This window comes from Octopus bimaculoides, chromosome 4, assembly GCF_001194135.2.
Source record: "Octopus bimaculoides isolate UCB-OBI-ISO-001 chromosome 4, ASM119413v2, whole genome shotgun sequence".
NCBI lineage: Eukaryota > Metazoa > Mollusca > Cephalopoda > Octopoda > Octopodidae > Octopus > Octopus bimaculoides.
Window position 1 is genome coordinate 103,770,656 of NC_068984.1, and position 24,307 is coordinate 103,794,962.

General features: G+C 32.1%; 1 protein-coding gene across 1 annotated transcript in view; it reads left to right on the forward strand.

The window, feature by feature from the left end:
• The window catches only part of LOC106883822 (putative neural-cadherin 2), a 140,937-nt gene extending 117,084 nt beyond the window's left edge, over window positions 1-23,853 (forward strand). Inside the window, exons 28-35 of the mRNA XM_052967328.1 lie at window positions 1,048-1,228; window positions 3,939-4,117; window positions 5,919-6,216; window positions 7,521-7,707; window positions 13,492-13,730; window positions 15,035-15,157; window positions 17,286-17,372; window positions 18,003-23,853. Of these exons, the coding sequence (XP_052823288.1) occupies window positions 1,048-1,228; window positions 3,939-4,117; window positions 5,919-6,216; window positions 7,521-7,707; window positions 13,492-13,730; window positions 15,035-15,157; window positions 17,286-17,372; window positions 18,003-18,262 (1,554 nt within the window). The 3' untranslated portion in view covers window positions 18,263-23,853. The remainder of the gene's footprint in view (window positions 1-1,047; window positions 1,229-3,938; window positions 4,118-5,918; window positions 6,217-7,520; window positions 7,708-13,491; window positions 13,731-15,034; window positions 15,158-17,285; window positions 17,373-18,002) is intronic.
• The last annotated feature ends 454 nt before the right edge of the window (window positions 23,854-24,307 follow it).

Consider the following 24,307-nt stretch of genomic DNA (forward strand, 5'->3'; position numbering starts at 1 on the left):
CGCAGCTATCCTCCTCCATTCTCACCACATGTCCATACCAGCGCAATCGTCTCTCTTGCACGCCACAACTGATGCTTCTAATGTTCAGCTTTTCTCTCAAGATACTTACACTCTGACGGGTATTCACATTGACATTACACATCCAACGGAGCATACTGGCTTCATTCCTTGCGAGCTTACGTATGTCCTCAGCAGTTACAGCCCATGTTTCACTGCCATGTAGCATGGTTGTTCGTACGCATGCGTCATACAGTCTGCCTTTTACTCTGAGTGAGAGTCCCTTTATATATATATATATACATATATATATATATATATGACAGGCTTCCTTCTGTTTCCATCTATGAAATCTACTCACAAGGATTCAATCAGCTCAGGACTATAGTAGAAGACACACACTCTAGGTGCCACGCAGTGAGACTGAAAACAAAACCACATAGTTGGGAATCAAGCTTTCTAACCAGACAGCTATGTCTGTGCTTATATATAATTGACAGAGAAACCCAGATGATCAATACATAGAAACAAATGTAATGAAATTATGCGTAAATGGAGAGGACATTTAGTGTAAGGAAATGTAGTACAGTATGTTAAAACTGTATGTCAAAATGCAATAGAGTTCAGAGAACAAGCAATTGAATTCCTTAGCTAAGGTACATATGGCTGCAAGATTGATAATGGAACTAAAACAATGCAAGAAAATACAAAATTACACTTAGGTATCCAAATAAGAGAAATGAATATGTATTAAATGTTATTAGAGATTTCTCTTTTTAATTGCTGAACAGCCTAGGTTTTTGAAGTATTGTAAAAAAATGAAACCCATCTATTAATAAAAAAAAATGCATAAAAGTAATTGAAAATTCATTTTAATGTGTGTGTGTGTGTGTGTGTGTAAAATAACATAACAGTGCTTGTGATTATTAATTGATGAGTAAGAAACATGTCTTCCTAGCTCTCTGTTTCAACTGTTTTAAGTTTTAGTGAAACTGAAAATATATGAACATTTATTGCATAAGACATATAACAAAAGCTTTTCTCTTGCAGATTTATGACTTACAAGTCTCTCGTCGGGATTCTTTCTCCAAGAATGCTAAAGTAGGATGTTCTCGTACTGAAGAGCATTGTTTAGACAAATGCAGTGGAAACTCAACATGTATTGCAGATTTTAGCGGAAACTACCAATGTGTTTGCAATGCAGGTTATCAAGGAAAAATCTGTGACAAAAGTATGTTACTTAGACATCTTGTTTATCCAATAATATTTTCTTTAACCGTCTTGCATTTAACCAGCTATATCCAATCCAAATATTCAACCTGTTTTATGTTCAAACTGGCCAGGTTTAGCTTCACACACACACACCCTACAATGTCATTCTAAAAATAAACAACCACATCATAAAAATCTCAAAGTTGTTATATAAAGCATGAGTAATTCAAAACAATGCCAATAAATAAACATTACATTTGACAGAGTAATGTGAATGCTAAAGGGTTAAACCAATTTGTTGTGGTAGATTTTTACTTTTTAATGAGTGTTTAATCTTGTAAAGAGTTATCTTAGATGAGCACTGGCGCTATTTGTAGATGATTCATTGGACAGTTTGAGGTGATTGTTGTTGTAAAGCAAATATAATCATCAGTGATATCCAGACTACAATAGAGAAGGCAAATCGCTAGATTTGGTTAAAGAGATGATGAGCAATGGCTAGAAGAATATCAAGTGAAACCTAGTAACTAGTTAATCTAGCAAGCAAGGCCTTCCTCTCAGTGAGGGGGTCTGGTGTGCAATAATACCATCGAGATGAAGACCCTGGAATAGCATGCATTCACTCCTGATGACCCCATAAGCTTGCTAACATCCAGTATGCAGAGCTTTCAACTGGTAGCACTTGCATCTGCAAGTTGTTTACAAAAGATTTAATGAAATTGTCAGCTCATCTATAACAAATTTAGCAATATATCTAAATTAGAGCTTATTCATATTATGTTTCATGGCCATACAGTATTTGTAATACATTTCAGTAGTAATATTAGCAATTTGCCAACAGTACAAACACTGATTGTCTATCAACAATTTATTTTATATCCTCTTCATATAATGATCTGTAACTCTGAATTAAAATGTTTACACCAAGGTGAATTTTTTAAGATGTAGTCCTTAAACTCTACAAAATCTATCTAGAGTTTATCATGGACTAAAAAAGTCCTCATACAAAAACTTTTTTAATTAAAAGCAATAATATGCCACATGATTTATTTTTATATTTTGTTATCCTAATTATGAAAAATTTCCATTATTTGACATTTGCTTTCCATGTCAACATGGGTTAGACCGATTGCCTTGGTCCAATTTAGATCTCAATCAGTTATATATCCACCACCTTCAAAGTATCAAAAGACTACATCTCCACTTTTAGCAAGATTTATATGGCTGGATGCCCTTTCTAACAATAACCCATTTACAAAGTGTAGTGGGTGCATTTTGTCATGGTCCCAGCACTAGTGGAGTTGTTTTGTTCCCTTTATTGAGAGCAATGTGATCTAGAGAACAGAAAATAGCATAAAGGAAGGAAGAGTATAACTAGAGAAACCAAGTGATGAAAGATAGAGAAGTGGAAAAGACAGTACTAGAGTGATGAGAGAGAGAAAGTGTGGCTAGTAAGAGAGACCAAGTGCAGATATCAGTATTTAATGACCTGGGTGAGAGGATAATGGAATCGCTTCATTATTGCACAAGAGAGGGAACCAGGCTATATATGAGTGATGGTGTTGAAGATAATCAGATCTATTACTCGTCCCCTCACACTGCGCCATACTACCCATTACATGGACAATATGGTACTGTGACTAAAAAAGAGATGCGTAATTGAAAGGTGTGTATGTGCATAAGAGTTTATCTCCACTCTTCACAGAAGCAGTGATGCTATGAATAAGTCTCCTGCAAGGTATACATTTTGTAGCTTCAGGCCAAACTTGAGTATAAAATCAATATTTGCGATTTGATGTAGTCTATAACGAATGTATGCTGATAGAACATAATTCAGGCTGTAAATATGGAAGAGGTGAGGGGGGAGGGAGTGTTGATAAAGAGATTGAATGATTTTTAAAATCTTATGTTCAATTGACCTGAAACAATCTGATGGGCTTAGAATGCTTAAATTGTTTGGTTCAATCTAAAGAAGGTCAAGTTAGAAATGGATTGGAAGCATAAAAGATATACTGTTATAACATAATTTTCTTTTCCAGATCTATACATGAAGGCAGAGGTTAAAATGGTTTATGACAAAATTAGTGGCTGTGGAACTATGTCAGGTCACAGCTGTGCAATGAACATTGTGGCTCCTCATGAAATTAATTACAGTGAATTTAAATTATTGTGACCAATCATTTATTAGATAACTATCACACATGTCAGGTTTCAGTTTCCATCTATTAATATCATTGACAGGGCATTGGCTAGCCACAGACTTTAGTAGAAGACACTTGACCAAGGTATCATAGTCGGATGGAACTTGAGGATCATGTGATTACAAACCAAACTTCATTACCACACAGCTGTTTCTGTGCTTAGAGTAAATAACAAACTACAATGCATTAGAAATTTGATTTTAATCCATGTTGTTGAACATTAATTTTCATATTGTCAGTGAAACAATCTTTTCAGCCTAATAGTTCATGGAAGAAGGCTTTGAGCAAGTTGCAAGATATTATTGCTATATATGTGATACAAAGTGATTAGCTGTCCACCTTTAATGCTGGTAATACTACCGGAATCAATTAATATTTAAAAAAAGTTTTCTTTTTTAATCTCCAAATTGTCTAAATATCTCTCTAAATGTATCAAAATTTCAGAAATTTCATGAATCTACTTCACTGTAAATATTATGCCTCATTATCTAGTACTAATTTTCCTTTTACTTTCATGATTCATTTCAGAAACCACTATAAAAGATTTTAAAAGTAACAGCTTCATAACATGGGAATTCAAAAATAGCTTTTATAATGTGATGAATGACTTTAAGAATGAAATGCAAGTCAGCTTTAGAACACGAGAAACTAATGGACTCCTTTTCAAAGTCCCTAGTTCTAATCCAAACGATTTTATGCAACTCGAGGTAAGAGTATCATATTTTAGCAAATCCATTTAATTGCTTTAAAAGCCACCACCACCACCCCCTTTTTTTTTTTTTTTTTTTTGCAAATGATTACAACCACCATATCCCCCATACATATAGGACTTCCTTTATTTTTATTTTTATTTCACTTGGCCTGGTCAGTTTATACTAGTTTACATAGTTTTAAGCAGAAGAGATAGCTCCCCTTTTGAAAATAAAAGATATCCTGTAATTTTCAGTCAGGGTGGATTTAGAACTTGGCATTATAGACTATCAAATTATGTGTCAGTTTACAGAATGCTCTACTGCTTAGAGCCATAAAATACACCTCCATGTGATACCTATCCAGAACTGGATGAATTGATCTTCAGCTGGTAGCATCATACCCAAACCTCTTGGCCACTTATAACACTTGCACATTTTTTTTTTTTTTGTTACATCTGCTTTGGTTGTCACCAACATCATTAGAAGTCTAGCTTTTATATAAATAATTGAAGCTGAAAAGAATGTATATTAGAAGAGAAAGTAACACATTTGATTGTGAGGTGGAGAACCTTTTCAGAAAAGTTTGTGGGTTAAAGAAATTTTGAAAGTAGGGAGAAAATAGCTTAATTTCTCAGTTTCCTATAAGGTGGCATAAGGATAAAAATCTGCTCTTGAGATTATCTTCACAGTTTATGAGTCATGTCTTTTTAAGTTTCATAGAAACAATTTTCAAAAAATTACTTTCAATTTTTCAGATCTCTTGTATAGGAAACTTAATTTCTTATTTCCTTTCAATAGTAGACAATTGAGAAGTAATAAATAAAAAAATTGCAATTATTTTTGCTTTTTTTTTTATTTCCATGTTAAATTGATGTATCAATATTTAAAGTTTTTTAAATATTTACATCATGCTATGTGAATGAGTGTTGGTTGGTTAAATGTTTCACTGAAAATATCATGTAAGTAGAATAAATAATAACACAAGGTATTTTTGTTGGAACTTAACCATTTTTATCAGCTTTCTTTGTAATGTGTATGCTTTCACTGATCATCAGCAAAAGATGTTACACAACTTCCCAAACAATTAAGGTCTACTAAATTTCAGTCATAATGTATTGGTTAACCTCAAGGTTATGAGAAAAGACAGCTATGTTGCAATATAGGGTATCAATCCTGGAGATACATAATTATAAAACAAATTTGTTATTCATATTGTCATACTTGTGCCCATATAAAGAAATTCTATAAAATTTGTAGGCGGTTTTTTTGAGGTGAGAATGAAAAGGTTTTATTTTGTGCATATAAACTGTAATGGTTATTTTTTGTGGTTTATACTGGAACTATGTCAGTTACGATAACAAGGATTCCAGTTGATTCAATCAATAGAACAACCGGCTCATGAAATTAATGTGCAAGTGGCTGAGCACTCCACACACAAGTACCCATAACACTGTTCTCAGAGAGATTCAGCGTGACACAGAATGTGACAAACTGGCCCTTTGAAATACATGTACTACTCGTTTTTGCCAGCTGAGTGAACTGGAGCAAGGACACAACACACTGCCAATAATTAAACTCATGACCTTGTGATTGTGAGCTGAATATCCTAACCACTAAGCCACACACCTTCTGTGATTTAATAACAAAATCACATTTGGTTGACGTGCAAAAAGCTGTCCAAATAATATTAAATATTTTCTGTTAACTTTCGTTTTAGTAATGTATATTTTGATTGTAAACAATTCATAATCCACAGACTACTTATTCTTTTAGCTCTTAATTTTGAATTTGATTTCTTTTAATATTCAATACACAGATTATAAATAAGAAAGCTTGTCTTGGTTATAACTTTGGACAAACCTCATCTCTGCATCATTTATGTCTGGATTATGTTGATGTAAATGATGGCCAGTGGCATACTCTGAAAATGAAACGTGTCAAGGAAGAAATACAACTCATGATGGATGGTGGCGAAGGACGCTTCTATGCTGACACTTTTGTTAAAACCTTCAAAACTCTTACATTCACACCTAACAAGGTTGACTTCGCTGCAGGTGCCGAAATTACAATTCAGAATGCTATTACAAGGATCAAAGGCAAAGACTTCAAAGACTGTGAGTATTCTCCAAACATGGTTTACTAGAGGCATTTTCTTACACTTAGCATCCTAAAATTCCTGAAAAAAGTGTTATTGAATCTTATAAAAAGAAAATAATAGAAAGCTCTTTAAAAATGACAGTTTTTTTTTTTTATTACTTACTATTACTGTAATTTCCTGCAGAGATATTTTTTTTATTATAAGTACTAAATGTCCTAATAACAAAGATTACACATGTTTTTATATCTCCATATACATAGAAATGGTAAAATCTTGTCTTACAAAAGAGTTAAAAGTTGTCTTTTTGTTGAAATAATCTAATGTTTTTTAAATGTTTCATGAAAGTTGGGACCTTCTTTTGCTCAATATGCAAGTTGTAGGAAATTTGAATACTTAGCTTTATGTAAATGAGGACTTCCAGTAATTTTTGTTATATATATATATATATATGTGTATTACCATCATCATCATTTAACATCTGTTGTCCATACTGGCATGGTTTCGACAGCTTGATCTGGGTTGCTAAGCTGGAAGGCTGCACAAGACCCCAGTCTGATTTGGCATGGTTTTCTATGGCTGGATGCCCTGCCTAACACCAACCACTCTGAGAGTGCAATGGTTGCTTATATGTGCCACCAGCATGGGTGCCATTTGCATGACACTGGTATCTGCCACGACTGTGATTTTGCTCAGCTTGATGGGTTTTCTCAAGTATGACAGTGCCAAAGGTCTTGATCATTGCCTCGAAAGGAACTCAGCCACTTTGCCTCCCTGAGGCCCAAAGCTCAAAAGGAACTCGGAAACTTTGCTTCTATGAGGCCCAAAACTCAAAAAGAACTCAGCCACTTTGCCTCCATGAGGCCCAATGCTTGAAAGGTGCTCTTTACATTCCACCGGCACAGGTGCCAGTTACGTGACACCAGCATCAGCCATGACTATGATTTCACTTGGCTTGATGGGTCTTCTCAAGCACAGCATATCACCAAAGGTCTCAGTCACTAGTTATTGTCTCAGTGAGGCTCAAAGTTCGAAGTTCATGCTTCACCACTTCATCCCATGTCGTCCTGGGTCTACCTCTACCACAGGTTCCCTCCGTTTATTTTACCAGAGATATAATAACAAAAGCTAAGTGGTTTGATATATTATCTGATATCTATATAAATGACATTTCATAAGAATGAAAAGAAAACACAGGATACCAGGTTAATAACACATCAGTCCTGTTGTGACACACAATACCACCATTTTCCTGCCACAAAAACCAGGCTGAGCTAATTGATTTATTTTTGCATGGAGATAATTTTTTTTTCTTTTTTCTAGCTTGCATGGATGACATTCGCTATGATGATGCTTGGCTACCAATGCAGCAGAGTGAGACAAACAGTGAAGCTGCTACGGTCAAACTGATAAGAAATGTTGCTGATGACTGCATACGAGATGATTGTAAAGGTGTCACTTGTGGCGTCCTTCAAACTTGTATTCCATTATTTGGGAAATATAGTTGCATGTAAGTTTTGTTATAATCACTAGTTTCTTTTTAACTTCACAGTACAACAGAAATGTATATATTCTTACACACACACTCACACACACATTGTTTCTCTCTCTACACTGGCTCTGCCATTAAAGCAGTTATCGAGGTATATTCTCTAGTAAAGATGCCAGACAAGTTTAATACTCAATGTTGGCACTTTGGTACCAGGAAATTCCTCACATTATGCAGCAAAGGTCGTGTTTTAACTTGGTTGCATCATTTTATATTAGTTTCAACATTCTTGTAAAATGATAAAGCAATTGATAATATCTGATCAATATTATAAATGCTAAAGGATTGAAATGTTCAGGTGTGGCTGTGTGATAAGAAGCTTGCTTCGCAACCACATGGCTCCATGTTGTCTCACTGCTTGGCACTTCAAGCAAGTGTCTTCTACTATAGCCTCGGGCTGAGCAAAGTCTTGTAAGTGGATTTGGTAGACAAACTGAAAAAGGCCCATCGCGCGTGTGTGTGTGTGAATGTGTCTTTGTGTTTGTTTCCCACCACTGCTTGACAACTGGTGTTGGTATGTTTATGTCCCCATAATTTAACGGTTCGGCAAAAGTGACTGATGAATAAGTACCAGGTTTAATAAAGAAGTACCGGGGTCAATTCATTCAGTTAAAAATTCAAGGTGGTGCCCAGCATGGCCAGTCTAATGACTGAAACAAATAAGATAAATTATTTACATTATTTACATTTGATGGATATTTGTCCTCATCTTTGTTGTTAACACAACGTTTCGGCTGATATACCCTCCAGCCTTCATCAGGTGTCTTGGGGAAATTTCAAACCTGGGTTCTCATTCCTAAAGTATTTTTAGATATTATTATTATTATTCAGGTCACTGCCTGGAATCGAACTCAGAATCTTGTGGTTAGTAGCCCGCGCTCTTAGCTACTATGCCATATGTCCATATGCCTGAACTAAGATAAAATTCTAAGAATAATGGCAGAAATGTAGAAAAGAACTATGTTGATGCTTGCCTTTTTTGTTTTATGCCTGATTTCAGTCATGGGAAACTGTATATACTAAGCTGATGCTTAACTTCATTCAAAACAGTAACTATTTTGTTATGTTTGTGAACTATCTATAGAGCTATTTTTGGTTTGGCTTTCCAATCCTAAATGGAATGGGAGCTTTTTCTAATGAAGTTTAAGAGGAAGAATATTTAACCCTTCAGCATTTTGATTACTCTTTCAAATGCTTATTTATCCACATTGTTTTGAATTATTCATGCACTACATTTCAATGATATGATTGTCTTTTTAGAATGACATTGTAGCATAGGTGTAAGAGGCTGGATTTGGCCTAAGTGTTAAAGGGTTAATTTGCTTTCATTATCCTGGTTCAGTTGTTTCCTAACCAACCAGAATTCATTGTTCTCTCTCTTACTTTCCCTTTCTCACTTCTCTCTGGTTATACTTCCATTTCAATATTTAGTGGGAAGAGTATCTCATTTTGTTTTTTGTTTTTTTAAGACACATATATGTCCAAATCTATAGAATGCTACCTCTGACAATTCTAAGAAAAAAATTGACAAATATTTTGGTAAAATCATTGCAATTAGTTTTATAAAGAATATCATCGCATCTTTAACATCATTTCATTCTGAAATCTATTGTCTTTTGTGCCATCATTTTGTTTTCTTCTCATTATTCCATCTTTTTCTTTGCCATCTTCATGACCTTCAGATATATGGAGTTGAAACTTGACTGAGAATATTCATAAGTCTGTCTGTCTGGTTTCTAAACACTTGTTCTTGTATTTGCTTATAGCATTGAGATGAGTCTACATTGTTATAAGCAAACTAGCCAGCCAAATCTACTAGTTAATTCTAATTAATCTGTACTGCTGACAGATGTTCTAAGGGAAGGCATGAATAAAACAAGTTCTCGATAACTTCTCTTCTTGTATAAATCTGAGAACTTGCACCTAATTATGAAAAGAAACCTAATAAAGTTGTATCACTTCTAACTGTAGAGAAGTGTTGAACGTTTTACTAATATTTTTATATTTTTGACAAAAGCCTTTTTTTTTTAACTTTACAAAATCTTGAATGCATTTCAAAGGTTTCAATACAATTAAGTGAAGTTAATACCAGGAATGTGACTCCAGCCTATCCAGAGATTCTTCAGTCTTTAACCGCACATCAATATTAATAAAAAATAAGTGTCAGTAGAAGAAACGAGTGCTTGGGGGGGGGGAACTTCCTCTACTGGCGATTTAGCTTAAGTTCTAAGCAAATTCTCAGTAAACAAAAGAAGTTTTTGGAAATTTCATAATAGTGTCTTCTTCCTTTCTTTCATCAACCAGTCATATTGTCATCAGTACCATCTGACCTTGGTCATCTGCCACATGTTCATTTTAATCACCTAATGAATCACCTGCCAGATTCTAGTTAATTATTTTAAAGTAAATATATCTAGCAGATATCAGGGACCTCTCTCGGCACGCCGCAGGCAAGAAAGAAGGTAAGCCGAACTGCGTTGACAAGGCTTGCTACAAAACCTTTTACCCCACAATCTAACTTCATCCTTTGTGTTTGATATTTATTGTTGAAAAAAAAAGTTTTTCCTTGTTACATGAATGTTTTTCATTTTTTTCGTGTGAAAAAGAAAATATTTTTTTTAAATGTATCTTGTTAAATGCTTGAAAGAATTGAGAAAAACAATTGCTTTGACTTTTTAAAAACCTGTTGCACTTTTGAATTATTTGGTTAACCCAACTCTTAACATTTGTCTCTCCAAATATTGATTTCTAATATTTATTTTGTTCATTTTTAATACTATTTGGCATTATTTTTAATGTTATTCCTTATATTTTTGGTTTGATATAAAAAAAAAAAAAACATACAAATGAGTAACTATTTTGGTATTTTGTAGAATGGTGAGGTAATAGTAGAGCACCAAATTAAATTCCTTAGTTAAGTTACATCCATTAGAGACTGATAAAATAATTACCTCGTAGTATCCTACCATCCCCTTCCCCAACAAAAATTATGAGAAACTGATTTTCTGGTGGTTGTAGCTAGAGACCCAGCAACATATATTTTCTTCCTGAGTAACAACTTAATTCTTCAAGTAGAAAGTAGGATTAAAAAAAAAACTAACATCCATGAGCAGTATTTTCTCTTTTTCCATCATATGACTTCAAAATAAACCAATTAAACTTTTCAACCAAAAAAAAAATGAATTCTCACCTACATTTTATAACATCTATATAATATTCTCGCACATTCTTGTTTGTTGCTCTTTTAAATGTGTGAGCATATATGTATCTACAAAGAGAAAGGGAGAGGTGTATATCATTATCATTGTTTTATCTACTTTCCATGTTGGTATCTGTTGGGAGGGTTACCAAGGCCATAGTCAGTACATATTAAGAAGTACTAATTTAAGCAGGTTGTAGAACTTCAGCTTGCTCATGTTTCATTCATATACACATACAGGTGTGTGTGTGTGTATGTATATATATATATATATATATATATATATATATATATATATAGCCAATAAGAAAATGGAGGGGATCAAGAGGTGGCATTCATCAACTTTTAGACATTATATTATGTCTATTTATTTTTAAAAAAACAATTATAATAATATACATACTTGTATAACATATTATGCTTTACATATATAAAAATACCAGTAATTATTAAAATATAGAACATAGAAAGTAGAATAGTTTCTTACAGCTGTTTCAGCCAAGAGGTCATATTACCCCACTTTACTTCCATCCCTTCAGTGAACTGAAATATTTGGTAGATAAGATTAAGGTACTTGGGTGTGCCTTTGGGCTTCGTCAGAGAGTTTAGAAAGTTCATAAGGTTAAGTTACATATATAAATATATACATATATACACACTTTTACATACATATACATGAATACATATCTATACATTTATATATGTGTGTATATGCATACAAAGGAATCAATTATTATTATTAGATAAAGTATAAACAGAGGAAAGAGAAAATTATCGAAAGAGAAATAATAGTGGAATTTAAATAATCACTCTATCTTAAGATTATTGTAGTTTTGTAGGAATGAAATATATATATATATATACATACATAGATAGACACATATATATATATTTACATACAAACATACCCATAGGTACATACATATTTCGTGTGTTGAGAAGGGAAGATTACTGTAGTAGTTTGTATTTTTCTTTTTATATAATTATAATAATTATACACAAACATATATATATATATATATATACATATATATATACATATATATATATATATATATAATCATGCGATGTTTTCTGTTGAGGGCTTGAGATAAAGGTCCACAATAAGTGGGTTAGAGTTTATATTAATACCTGTGATATTAGTCGGTGTGGTTGATGAATACCACCTCTTGATCCCCTCCACTTTCTTATTGCCGTATAAATTAAGGGTAAAACAACTTTTTACATGTATGTGTGTGTCTTAGAAATAAAAGAAAATTTGTGATATCTCTTTGTTCATTCCTGCTACTGTTTCAATAATTCTTACATCCTAGCACTATTATGCAAAATGGAAATTATATCTTCAGGGAATAGTTTCTAGAGGCAAATATGAAGATTACATTATAAATTTTATATAGAATGTAGTGAAGATGTATGGCTTAGTGGTTAGTGATTGTAAGGTCATCAGTTTGACAACCAGTGGCACAATGTGTCCTTGAGCAAGACACTTTATTTCCCATTGCTACAATCCACTCAGCTGGCAAAAATAAGTACTAGTAACATCTCAAAGGGCCAGCCTTGTCACATTCTGTGTCATGCTTAATCTCCCAGAGAACTTGCCTGTGGAATGCTCAGCCACTTGAACATCAATTTCATGAGCAGACCGTTCTATTGATCAGATCAACTGGAACCCTCATTGTCATAACCGATAGAATGCCAGTTTATATAGAAAGAAATAGGAACACAAGAAGGTTAATAGGTCAATGTAGGATATTTGACAAGAAGCTGTTGTGTCTAACATATAACAGAAGGCTGTTAGATCAAAAAGAAAAGATACTAGAATAAATGTGTGATAGTAGTAGTCAAACAGGTAGGATATCATCTTTTAAATGAGTCATGATACACACACATCCACAAGTACACAACACTTAGTGAATTAATTGCATTCAATGATGCACACATGTGCATATATATATATAATTTTCGATATTTATAAGCTGATATATATCGTGTGCATGAAAATACATCACCATCATTTAAAATTGGGCTTTCATGCTGGCATGAGTTGAATATATGCATAAGTTCACATAAATATAGCCAGGAGTATAGAAAAACTAGAGAATAAAAAAAGGTTATATAATAAAAACAAAAAAATAAATAAACTAGAAACAAAATTAAAATCTCAATTAGATTGTTTGCACATCATTTCTATCCTAAGATTGATGTATACTCTTAGCTTCCTTTGCAAAATTCAATGGAGATTTTTCTTGAAAATCGTCCCTGCTTGAAGTGAAACAACATGCAAATTACAGAAACACACTCTATGGCAGACTTTCCCTCTTTCCTTTTTTGTTTATGAAGGAGAAACAAACAATACACTCTGTGTATGTGTGTCTAGAGATCTTTCAGTAAAATGATATCTCAAGATGCACACACAAATAATAATAAAACAATAAGGAACAGTTCACAGCCATTAATAATTTTCTAAGTCCCCTTCTCTTAACTTTTAATAAAAAATAAAACTGAAAATAAACAGAATTTTTTTTTTTTTTCATTTATTTTCTTAGATGCAATAAAGGCTACAAGAAATCTTTGTCAAAATGTGTTGACATTGATGAGTGCCAAGATCCCAAATGTTTTGGTAATGCCACTTGCTTAAACACAAATGGTTCTTTCAAATGCCAGTGTCCAAAATACTGGACTGGTGAACTCTGTAACTTGGCCAATCCTTCCCCTGTTATTGGAAATAATACTCTTGCAACTGGCGCACTTGTTACAATTTTGGTCTGTATCTTCATCATATTGAGTAAGTATATTTCAGTGTATTTCAAATTTATTTCTATTCCTCTCTTCACCACCCTCATTATAGAGTAAAGATGGTGAGAAATACAAAGAGCCGTACTAAATGCCTTGTGATATTTATTTGCATGTCAGTGTTAAATCATTATTCCATTTTATCTAAGCTTTATTAGCAAACTGGTCATTTAAAAAATTATGGTGTAAAAGAATTCTTTGTATGCACTAAACCCATGAACCTTAAAATTACTCTAGACTCAAAACTTTGAGGAATACCTGATCCCCATTTATTTCATTTGTCAGTCACACTCCTTTTTTATTAATGCAGAAGCTTCTAAGGAGTCACCCAACCTGCTAAATATAGCAGCCAGCTACCCTGAAAGAAGAAAGTGTCTTAACCTCTTTGTTGCAATATATTTCAGCAGGAATATGGTCTTTGCTTCCATCAATTTTCAAAATGGAGAACTTAATAAACTGTCATTATTAAGCTGTTGTTTGAAACATAAATTAAATAAAATTATGATGAAAGGTTTTCATTTGGATAATTTTTGAACAGGAAGTTCGTATCATAGAACCAGATGCAGTTTCAAGCAAAAGAAGTTAAAAGAAAAAGAAAAACCTACTTTAGGATAATGTAGTTCATAGAATGGTATTCACCATCAATTTGGTGAATTAAAGTTTAGCTGGTGCTAAACAATAAGTAATATTGACTAAATCACCCCTAAAACGTTGTAAAGTTGAGTTCAGTTTTGAGGCTCTGCAAGACAGTTTGTCTGTTATGCTGCTATTTCTGCTCCCATCAAATTCATATAGATTGACTTCGCCAGTTAGTTTAAAGAATACAAACTCTTCTGTGTTGCTAAAACTATAGCAAAATCATTGTCTTTTAAGTGTTTTTGTTCAATGCTTGCAATTTCAAAATCATTTAATTTCAAATTTAATCTAATATTCTTTATATACAATTTATTTGTTCTATGATACATCATTTTTCTCATAATTTTGCTCAAATCGACACTTTCAGCTTATTAATTTCAAGTGTCTACTTTTAATATATTCTGAATTGACAATGAAACATGCACCAAAATTTTGTGACATCAAACTAGTGAGAAATATTTGTTACATCTTCTCTCTAGGAATTTTAAGCCCAAAATTAATTTTATAATTAAACTAAATATAGATTCTTATATACAACTCATATACTCTTATAAAGTAGGGTTTTTTTTTTTTTTTAATATAGCTTAGACTCAGAAAAAAATATCCAATGAAAATGAATGTTTCATGACAAACTGTAATTAATCCTCTTTCTATTTCCAGTCATTGTGTTGCTGGTTCTCTTATTTAAGCGGAACAAGAAAGCTGGAGACAAATTTGTGTTGGAGGTTGATTCTGATGATGACATCAGGGAAAATGTGATCAGTTATGATGAAGAAGGAGCGGGTAATTTTAAACATTCTGGTCACTTGTATTTGTTTTAATTTTAATTCAATTAATAAAGTTTAATCTCTGGAAACTGAATCACTAAACTGTCTGACTAATCACTGCTAGTGGTACTGTACTGTATCTATGACCAAGTGACTTATCACTTTCAGAAAACTCAGTTTCACTTATTAGTAAATAGATACCATGAGTAGGTGTAATTCAGCATTTGTAGCAATCAGAGATCACTGACCTCTGGGACTGGCTAAGATAGTATTACTCACACTCCACAGCCCTGTGTCTGTTACTACCAAACTAATTTATTCAATATAAATAAAGGGATTTCATTATCCCAATTTATTAGGTTGTTTTAAAATTACTTGTATTAGGATTGATATTAAGTGGTATCAATGAAATTCTTTGTACATGTGGAACTACTATGGTGATTTATGACAGCTTCCTTGTTGGTTTCTTAAAAAATGAAATCAGTATGATCAGTTTGATGAGGAAGTTATTTGAGTTCATTAGTATTACCATCCTATCTTGATAGATTTATAGCCATTTCAGAAACAACTTCGTGGTGTACACACCTAGCGCAAAGATTAACCAGAAAACCAGTGAGACCAACTGTTATGTACTTACCAGTCTATATTTTATTGTATTTTCACTGCTTGTCTATGCTATTTGTGCTATTTTAGCATTCATCTGTAAGTTTTGAATCTACCGAGTAAATATCAATGAATGCAACACAACAAAAAACGAAAATTCTATTCTGATGTGCTTTGAAAGTATCAGAAAAGACTGACAAGGGAATATGTTTGCTTTCATATACAATTTTTCTCTGGTGTTTCATGTGACCATGAATAACACTGTGTAACATGATTTTTGCCCTTGGGTAGCAACTGTTATTTCCTATTTGCTTACCCCCAGAAAGTAATGAAAAAGGGTTAATATTTCCTTTGCTTTTGTTACATTTATTCAAACCCCAAAGAATCCCTCTCAACATATGGCTATGATGCTCATCATCAGAGATGCACATATTGTCAGCCATTAAGGGACATGCCCAAGTAGTTATAGTCAAGTAACTGATGAGCAAATCTGTGGTACTGAGCAGAATATTTGCTTTAATGATATTTCTGCATCAGCAACTCAGCACTGAATCTGTCTGAAATGTAATGGAAAATGTCAGTTTCAAAACATTGATGTCCAGGTCACAAAAGCAAAGTTTGAAGGAAATAGTTATCATTTCTTTTGATTGCTAGATAGAAGTGACTAGGAAATAACCCTTACTGACCAAAGACAAAAAAATTTTAATTTTGTTACACAGTGTAATAGTCAGATAAGTTAATAAATATACCAGCCCACAAATTAAGTCAATTGTTCATTTCTCGTTGGCACTATGCTGCATCCCTAGCAAAAATACTTAAGACTAGTTTACTTAATTGAGAATATTATATGAAATAGATCATCATTTTACTGTCCACATTTTCATGCTTGCATGGGTCAGGTGAAGTTTGAGGTAGATTTTCTTTGATTGGATGCATACCCTTCTTGTTGCCAATCCTCATCTACTTACAAGCAAGATAATATTTCCCATGGCTAGACATGTTTTCATAGAATACTGGAAATGAATAACTCTACTTGTATAACAGTGACACTCACAATATCAAGACAAGGAGACATAAATATGCATTGCATGTGTATACATACAACAGGCTTCTTTCAGTTTCCATCTACCAAATCCAGTCACAAGGCTTTGGTCAGTCTGGGGCTATAGTAGAAGACACTTGCCCAAGATACCATACAATGGGACAGAACCCAAAACCATGGGGTCGGGAAGCAAACTTCTTAATCACAGTCATACCTTCACAATAAATAGTTGGGTGTGAAATGATTTTCATTAGCTGCACTGCTAAGTACAAATTCTCCCAGTTCCTGTCAAGCCGTCCAACCTATGCCAGCATGTTAAATGAACATTAAATGTTGATGATGATACAGTCACTAAATAAGTGGTTGAGATTTGCTATGAATCAATAAAGAAGTACAAAAATAGTTAAATAAATCAATAAAAAATCAAAAACCTGAATAAATTTGCTCATTAGTTCATATATTCATGCTTCTTTTTTTTCTTTTTTTTTTTTAATATCAGGGGAAGAGGACCAGTTAGCTTATGATATTTCCCGATTACGCAAAGCGGAACCGACATTGAAACCTGTCATTGATAAGCCTGTGCGCAGTAAGTTGGGTTTTTTTGTTTGTTTTTTGTTTTCTCTAATTTTTATTTACCTTAAGTCAAATATTAACTGAAAAGTGTAAAACAAAATATATTTTCTTATTAAACTGGGAGTAGGGTGGTATATTGCAGCAGGGCTCCAGCATGAGAAACATTTAAATTGAAATAAGTTCTACTTTGTTCTACAGTGAAACGTCAGATGCAGTTTTTATTTTGTTTTCTGTTTCTTGAATTATATGAGAACCACTTCAGAGCAAACACAAAAACTAACATCTATATTTGTCAATTTAACTAGTTTCTAACTGAAATAACAGCCTTTTTATCACGTTTAAAGGCAACAATTTCTTTCAACTTCTTCAGTTCACATCTCCCTGGCCCAACATTCACAGACTTTCTGGCATTTCACCCTTTCATTATTTGCCCGTACACTACTGTGATCATTTTTTTCTGTCAACTGTTTTTGATATTACACACACAAATCCTTGAACTTTGTGTGCTACATTGACTAACATTGTTAAGGATGTTTAGTTTTTCAAATGTTTTACCTTAAAGCTATTACTAGTGTAATTTACACACACCTTTTCGAGATGTGTTACGTAAGCTTTACTAATTATTGCTATCATTTCTCTTCAGGTTATAATCCAGACGGGGATCGACCTGAAGTCGGCAGTTACATTGATAATCTTATTAAGGAAGCAGACAATGATGATGTTGCACCGCCATATGACAGTGTCCGTGAGTTTGTGTACGAAGGGGCAGACAGTGATGTAGGCTCTCTCAGTTCACTAAATACAAGCTCTGGCAGTGAAGGAGATAATGATTACGATGCCTTGAATGAGTGGGGACCAAAGTTTGCTAAGCTGGCTGATATGTACGGTGGTGGAGGAGAATAATTAATTTAGACTCAAAAGATGAAGTAGAAGTAAAATAGCTGCATTTATTTTTTTTTTAAGTAAGGAGGGGCAAAAATACTAAATTTTCTAATAAACTCAGGTTTGTTTGCTTCACCAATTGCATTTCATATCTTACAGAAAAAAATGTACCCAAGAAATAAGAAAAGCACATATATATATATATATATATATATATAAACAAAATTTCCATCTTAAAGAAGAAAAAAATTGTCATTTAGTTAAGAGATTAATAGTGAGAAGCAAAAGGGTAGTTTTGAACCAGCTTCTTGATGTCCAGATTATTTTCTATGATTGATAATTGCTATATCTACTTCACAACTTGTAGCCACTGCCAATTTCAAATTCTTTTTTTTTTAGTCTTTTATTTATTTTCTTTTACTTAACACAAATTTTTTAATAAAAAAAGAAATAGTTGATTTCAATATTATAAATGTTAATTTTATTATTATAAGTTCAATTTTTAGCCATATATGTACATATAGCAACCTTGAAAATTAAATGTATATATATATAAAGTTTAAGAATAGAATTAACCATTTAAAATGTACCTTAGGTTGTAAATGTAAAGTAAAAAAGAAAAATTACCTGTATTAGCCAATATTTTTTTAATTATATCTAGTATTATCAACAAAGGTTGATAGTTCACATTTCTGCTAAATATTTCAAAGCTTCTTAACACTATAATTTTCAGATTTCTGCTAAATATTTCAATGCTTCTTAACACTCTAATTTTCATGTTTAACAAAAACAATTTTAGATTATAGTTTTGTCTTAATTTCAAATTTTAAAACTTCAATTTTGTCCAGTTCGTGATTATATTAGACAAACTAACAGTTTTCAAATATAGATTTAACTTGTTTTAGTAATATCTAGAATATTTTTCCAAGACTATACAATGTTATAGATCAGTTCTGTCAGAACTTTGCCATAGATCTGCTCAGATCTTCCCGGTTGGGGTGGTGTCAGAGGCTTGCCCTGCCTGGTTGTGACAGTGTCAGAGACCTGCCCAGTTGAGGCAGTGTCGGGTGCCTGCCAGTAGGGGAAATGTCGAGCACCTGCCTGGTTAGAACAGTGTTGGGTGCCTGCCTGGTCAGGGCAGTGTAGGGCGCTTGCCCAGTTGGAACATGTGACTTTTATATATCTGAGTCTCCTATAGTTTTGCCACTCGATCACTAAGTGCCATACACTCACATTGCACTGTGGTGAAGCAGCAGAAATAAAATGAAATAATAGTTTTTAAAAAATGGTTACAAAGTTTGGGATATATAATTGTAATTAATTCTCTGAAGTTCCATGAGCAAATTAAAAAAAAAAAAACATTCTATCTACTGTCTTTATTGTGGCCAATATTTTGATATATAATTATTTAACTAATTCATTTGCTATAATAATAATAATAATAGATTTATCCCACCGCCAAATAGCAAATGAGTTCTCAGTTACAATAGCAAAACTAGAACACCTTAAGTAAATTACCTGAATGACTGAATTTAGTTAAATCTTTCAGTTAAATTACTTTTTTTTTCTTTTTTATTTATGTCATGGGTGAAAAAAATATTCATCAGAAATCATATCATTGAGTAATTTAATTTCCATCATTTGTAAATGGATTAGTGCCATTGCCTCTTCTCACTCACTTTCAGTTAACATTAAACCTTTAGTTACCATATTTGTTGAAATAGATTGCCTTTGTTTCAATTGATTGTGAAAATATTGAAAAATTTTGTAAAATAACTTAAGCTGAAGCTTAGAACAGATTAACACGGAGTTTTGATGGAAAGGTTTAATTTAGCTCACTTTAAAATGGAGAATTTATATCATAGAACTAAGGACAGTATAAAAAAGGCTAAATAAGTTTAACCAATTTTATTTTTAACTTAATTTTTATTTGCCTTTTCTCTTCTTAAATGGCTCTTTCATTTTGTAAAATTACTTATTTTAACGGAAATTGATAAATTTTACTTTCAAACTAAGCTTTTCAACACATTTCTTGAACATTTTCCTACAAAATGTGCAACTGTTTACAGCACAAGTTTATTCTCCTCCACACCAGATAATTTAGAAAATTTATCTATTAATTCCAAACAAAAATCACATTGCCTTTGGAATCGTGGTTTATATTTCTTGCGAAAATCATCTGACCAATTCTCCGCCTTATATTTTATTTCTACCACTGCTATTTCATCATTACAATCTAAAGAAAGACAAAAAAAATGGTTGTGATCTCATATTTTGTATGATACTTTTATTTTTGTTTTGTTTTTTTTTTTTTAATTCTCTTCTCCCATTGTTGTAAAACATTTCTACTGCCTCCCTCTTTCAATATGCATATTAATTTCTTTCTATACATAAAAACAAAGTATTTTTTATGGGTGAAGGTAAAAAAAATTTTTTAAACACCACCTGTAGCAATATTTTTTACACTGCTGTTCCAAAATCTCTCTTACACACACATACACACACACACACACACTCACTCTTCTACAATAATTGCTGCTGTTTAAATCATTTACTGAAATGTTAATTAACATGTTATATTTGTTTTTTATTGACGAAGGTGAGACAAATCAGCTCTAACAATATTCCTGTTGATATGTACTTGAATGGAAGTATTAATTAAATAGTTACAAAGTGTGTCTTAGTTGGTTAGAGTATAAATGGGGTTAGAATCCAAGCTGTGTCCTCTGCATGTTCCAATAATCAAATGTATGTATATAGATGTTTTATTTCAAATGAGGCATACATACTAGTGGAAAGTTCTGTTGAATCATATTTGCAAAGTGTATATTAAAACAGACTGGAAAATTTGGTATATTTTTCCATGTTACACGTGTTCCATTGCAGTATAAGAAATACATTATGAATATTAATAATATATACATAAACACACACACATTTATGTATATGTATATAGACACATACACATGTATATACATGCACACCCAAATTTATGACCAACTATAATTTATTTTCTAAATTTTATTTTGTAATATAATATAGGCATAAAAAAATTAATATATGAATATACATATGTTCACACATTGTACATATACATATGTACAAGTACAAAACACACACAAATATATACATACAGCTATAAATTCAAGCACACATGCACACTCACTTGCACAAGCTTAATAAATATGTAAATACATAAATCTATACACATGTACTAGCTCTTAAACTAAGAAAGTATAGGACATCTTTACATAAATACACAAATTCAACCAGTTAAGTAGCAAGTCAAAATAGTAGAAAATAATGAAATATTAATGCACATGTTTTTATCTATTATTTTTTCTTTGGTTTATATTATTTGACTAAACCTTCTTACAAAGTTGAGGCAAAAACACTTTTTATAATATTTTATTATACTACCTGATTTTATTTCTTTATTGTATAAATTTAAATAGCTTCACATTTTTTTTTAAAATAATGAACTTAACTATTCAAATCAAGTGTTTAATAATAATAATGTGACAACAGTAATCTTGTATTTTAAATAATTAACAACCATAGAATCATCAATAATACTGTTCAATTATAGTAGTACTTAAATAATGAATCAATCTTAATGTGAAGCATATATTTATTTAATATAGTTTAGGTTTAAGGATATATTATGTGTATATGTATAATAGTGTATGAATGTAAGGACCATGTGTATGCATATGAATTTATACACCAAGTGAAACTGTGCAGGCAGATTTTATTACTGAACATACTTTATCTGATTGTAAACATTAGCATTCAAATGCTTGTGTAAACTTCAAGGACACATGACATGCACACATACACATATGAAAATGTCCTTGTGTGTGTATGTTAAAAAATATACCATATGTATACATATATTTTCATGTGATAGTCTGTCCATATTAATGACTACAACAAATACTAGTATTCAAATGTATGTGTGAAGAACACACCAAAAGCAAGCATACGGATGCATACTGTGAGTGCATTTATCTAAGGACATATCATTTAAGCACACATACCATATAAATGCATTTCTTTGTGTGCTTGATCAAAAATATACGATTTGTATGAATATATTATTGTGTGACAGTCTGTATGCCCATATTAATGACTAAAACGTGTGTGTGTGTGTGTGTGTGTGTGTGTGTATATATATATATATATATATATATATATATACACACACACATACACACTAGTATTCCAGTGTATGTCGACTCGTGTGCATGTAATGAGTACATCAAAAGCAAGCACACACAAACATAACTATGCATGCATATATGTACTAGCATGAACATGTAAATACATGTTTAATAATACACGTGCACATTAGCACTCGAAATCATGTCTTTTCTAGTGTGTAATCAGTGGATACATCACACAACAGACACACACTAGCATGCAAATGTAGGCACATGCCAGCATAGATATAGTCATTTTAATTACATCAACCTAGCTGCAAGTAAGTAATGTCTTTCAGATAACTTACAATGTATAATTGGAGAATTGTAGAAACAAAATCAGTGTCTTAAGGCTTTTTAGTTTTGTAACAGTCTTTCAATATCTGACGATAAAAACATTTTGCGCATGTGATGAATTTATTACTGTAAGCAACTCTTCTGTAAATGTTTATAACTCATCTGTGGTATAATGTATCTGCAATTCTCAGAAAAGTATAAGTATGGAAAGCTATGTTGTGGCTTTTGCTCATCCTTGAAGAAATTTTCATTAACTGAGCAATTTAACAATATGGAAGACTACTGGAACTTTAAAATTTTGCTCTCAATCAGTACAAAATTACTAAATCAATTATTAGTCTCTTTAATGAACTCTTTGAAAAATGCCATTATGAAAACTAGTTTATTTTTGGTTATTTATGGCAGGCTTTCCCAGAAAAGTCTGTTTTAGCCCATTCCTATTAATCAATTCCCTTCGAGATCATTTTTGGAGATGATGGCTTCAATGAAGTCTTTTAAAGTCAGATTTTCTTCGGTGAACATTTCACATAATTACCCACAATGATCTAATATATGAAGGTAACAATAATGATAATGCACCCCCCACCCCTGAAAAAAAATAGACAATATTTTAAATATAAACCTGGAAATATTTTGAATTCTTAACTCTAACATTACTGGATGCTGAATCTAGATGTAAATCTAAAACCTCTTGCAGAAATAAGGTAAATAAATGGTTGAACAAATTTTATCATTAAAGCATATGAAGCTTTGTATTTTTATAAACTGTTCAAATGATGTTTTGACTGGTGTATGAATGTTTGTGTATTATATATACACTTTCTATATGTATATATAAAGTATATTATAAGAGAATATTGGGTCTTTGGGTGATGTAACTAATATATATTAAAACTGTATTTATCAGTTATGTGTGATGATTTATTTCGTTATCTCCCCACTCCATACCTCTTTCTACAATATCATCTCTGGCCCTAATCCCTATGTTTTCCAAAAATTGTTGCCATATTGATACTTCCAATATTCTCTAGTATTGAATGTATAAATTTTATCTATGATGTAGCCCTATTCTGATTTCTGAAATAAATTTTAAAAGAAAATGTTTTTATAATACTAATTTGTCCTTTTCATTTCAATTTTTATTTCAACTCTATGAAGAAAAAAAAACATTTTAAATTATTCAAGTTAAATATAAACCATGTACATTGAAACAAATTTTTATTCCATTATCAGCCAAGCAGGTTAGAGACCATGTAAATAAAATTAGTATAGCTGTTCTTTCCATGATGTGTTTGTTTTAGCAACCAAATGTATACTCCATCTTGAACTTAACCAAGTATATTTGAATTCAGCATTGTGTACTCCTTTGAGAAGTTTGTTTTTGAAAAGCTGCCCTAAAGATTTCAATTTTCTTCATTTGAGCGATTACTTTCCCACAACATATACATTTTTCCCTAATGCTACTTAAGTCATACCAATTCTAATGTTCGTTATCTTAATGTCTTCCATTAGAGATCCTAGTGGTTGTCAGTGTATCTTCTGTGAGCCTTATTGCAGCAACAAGCAC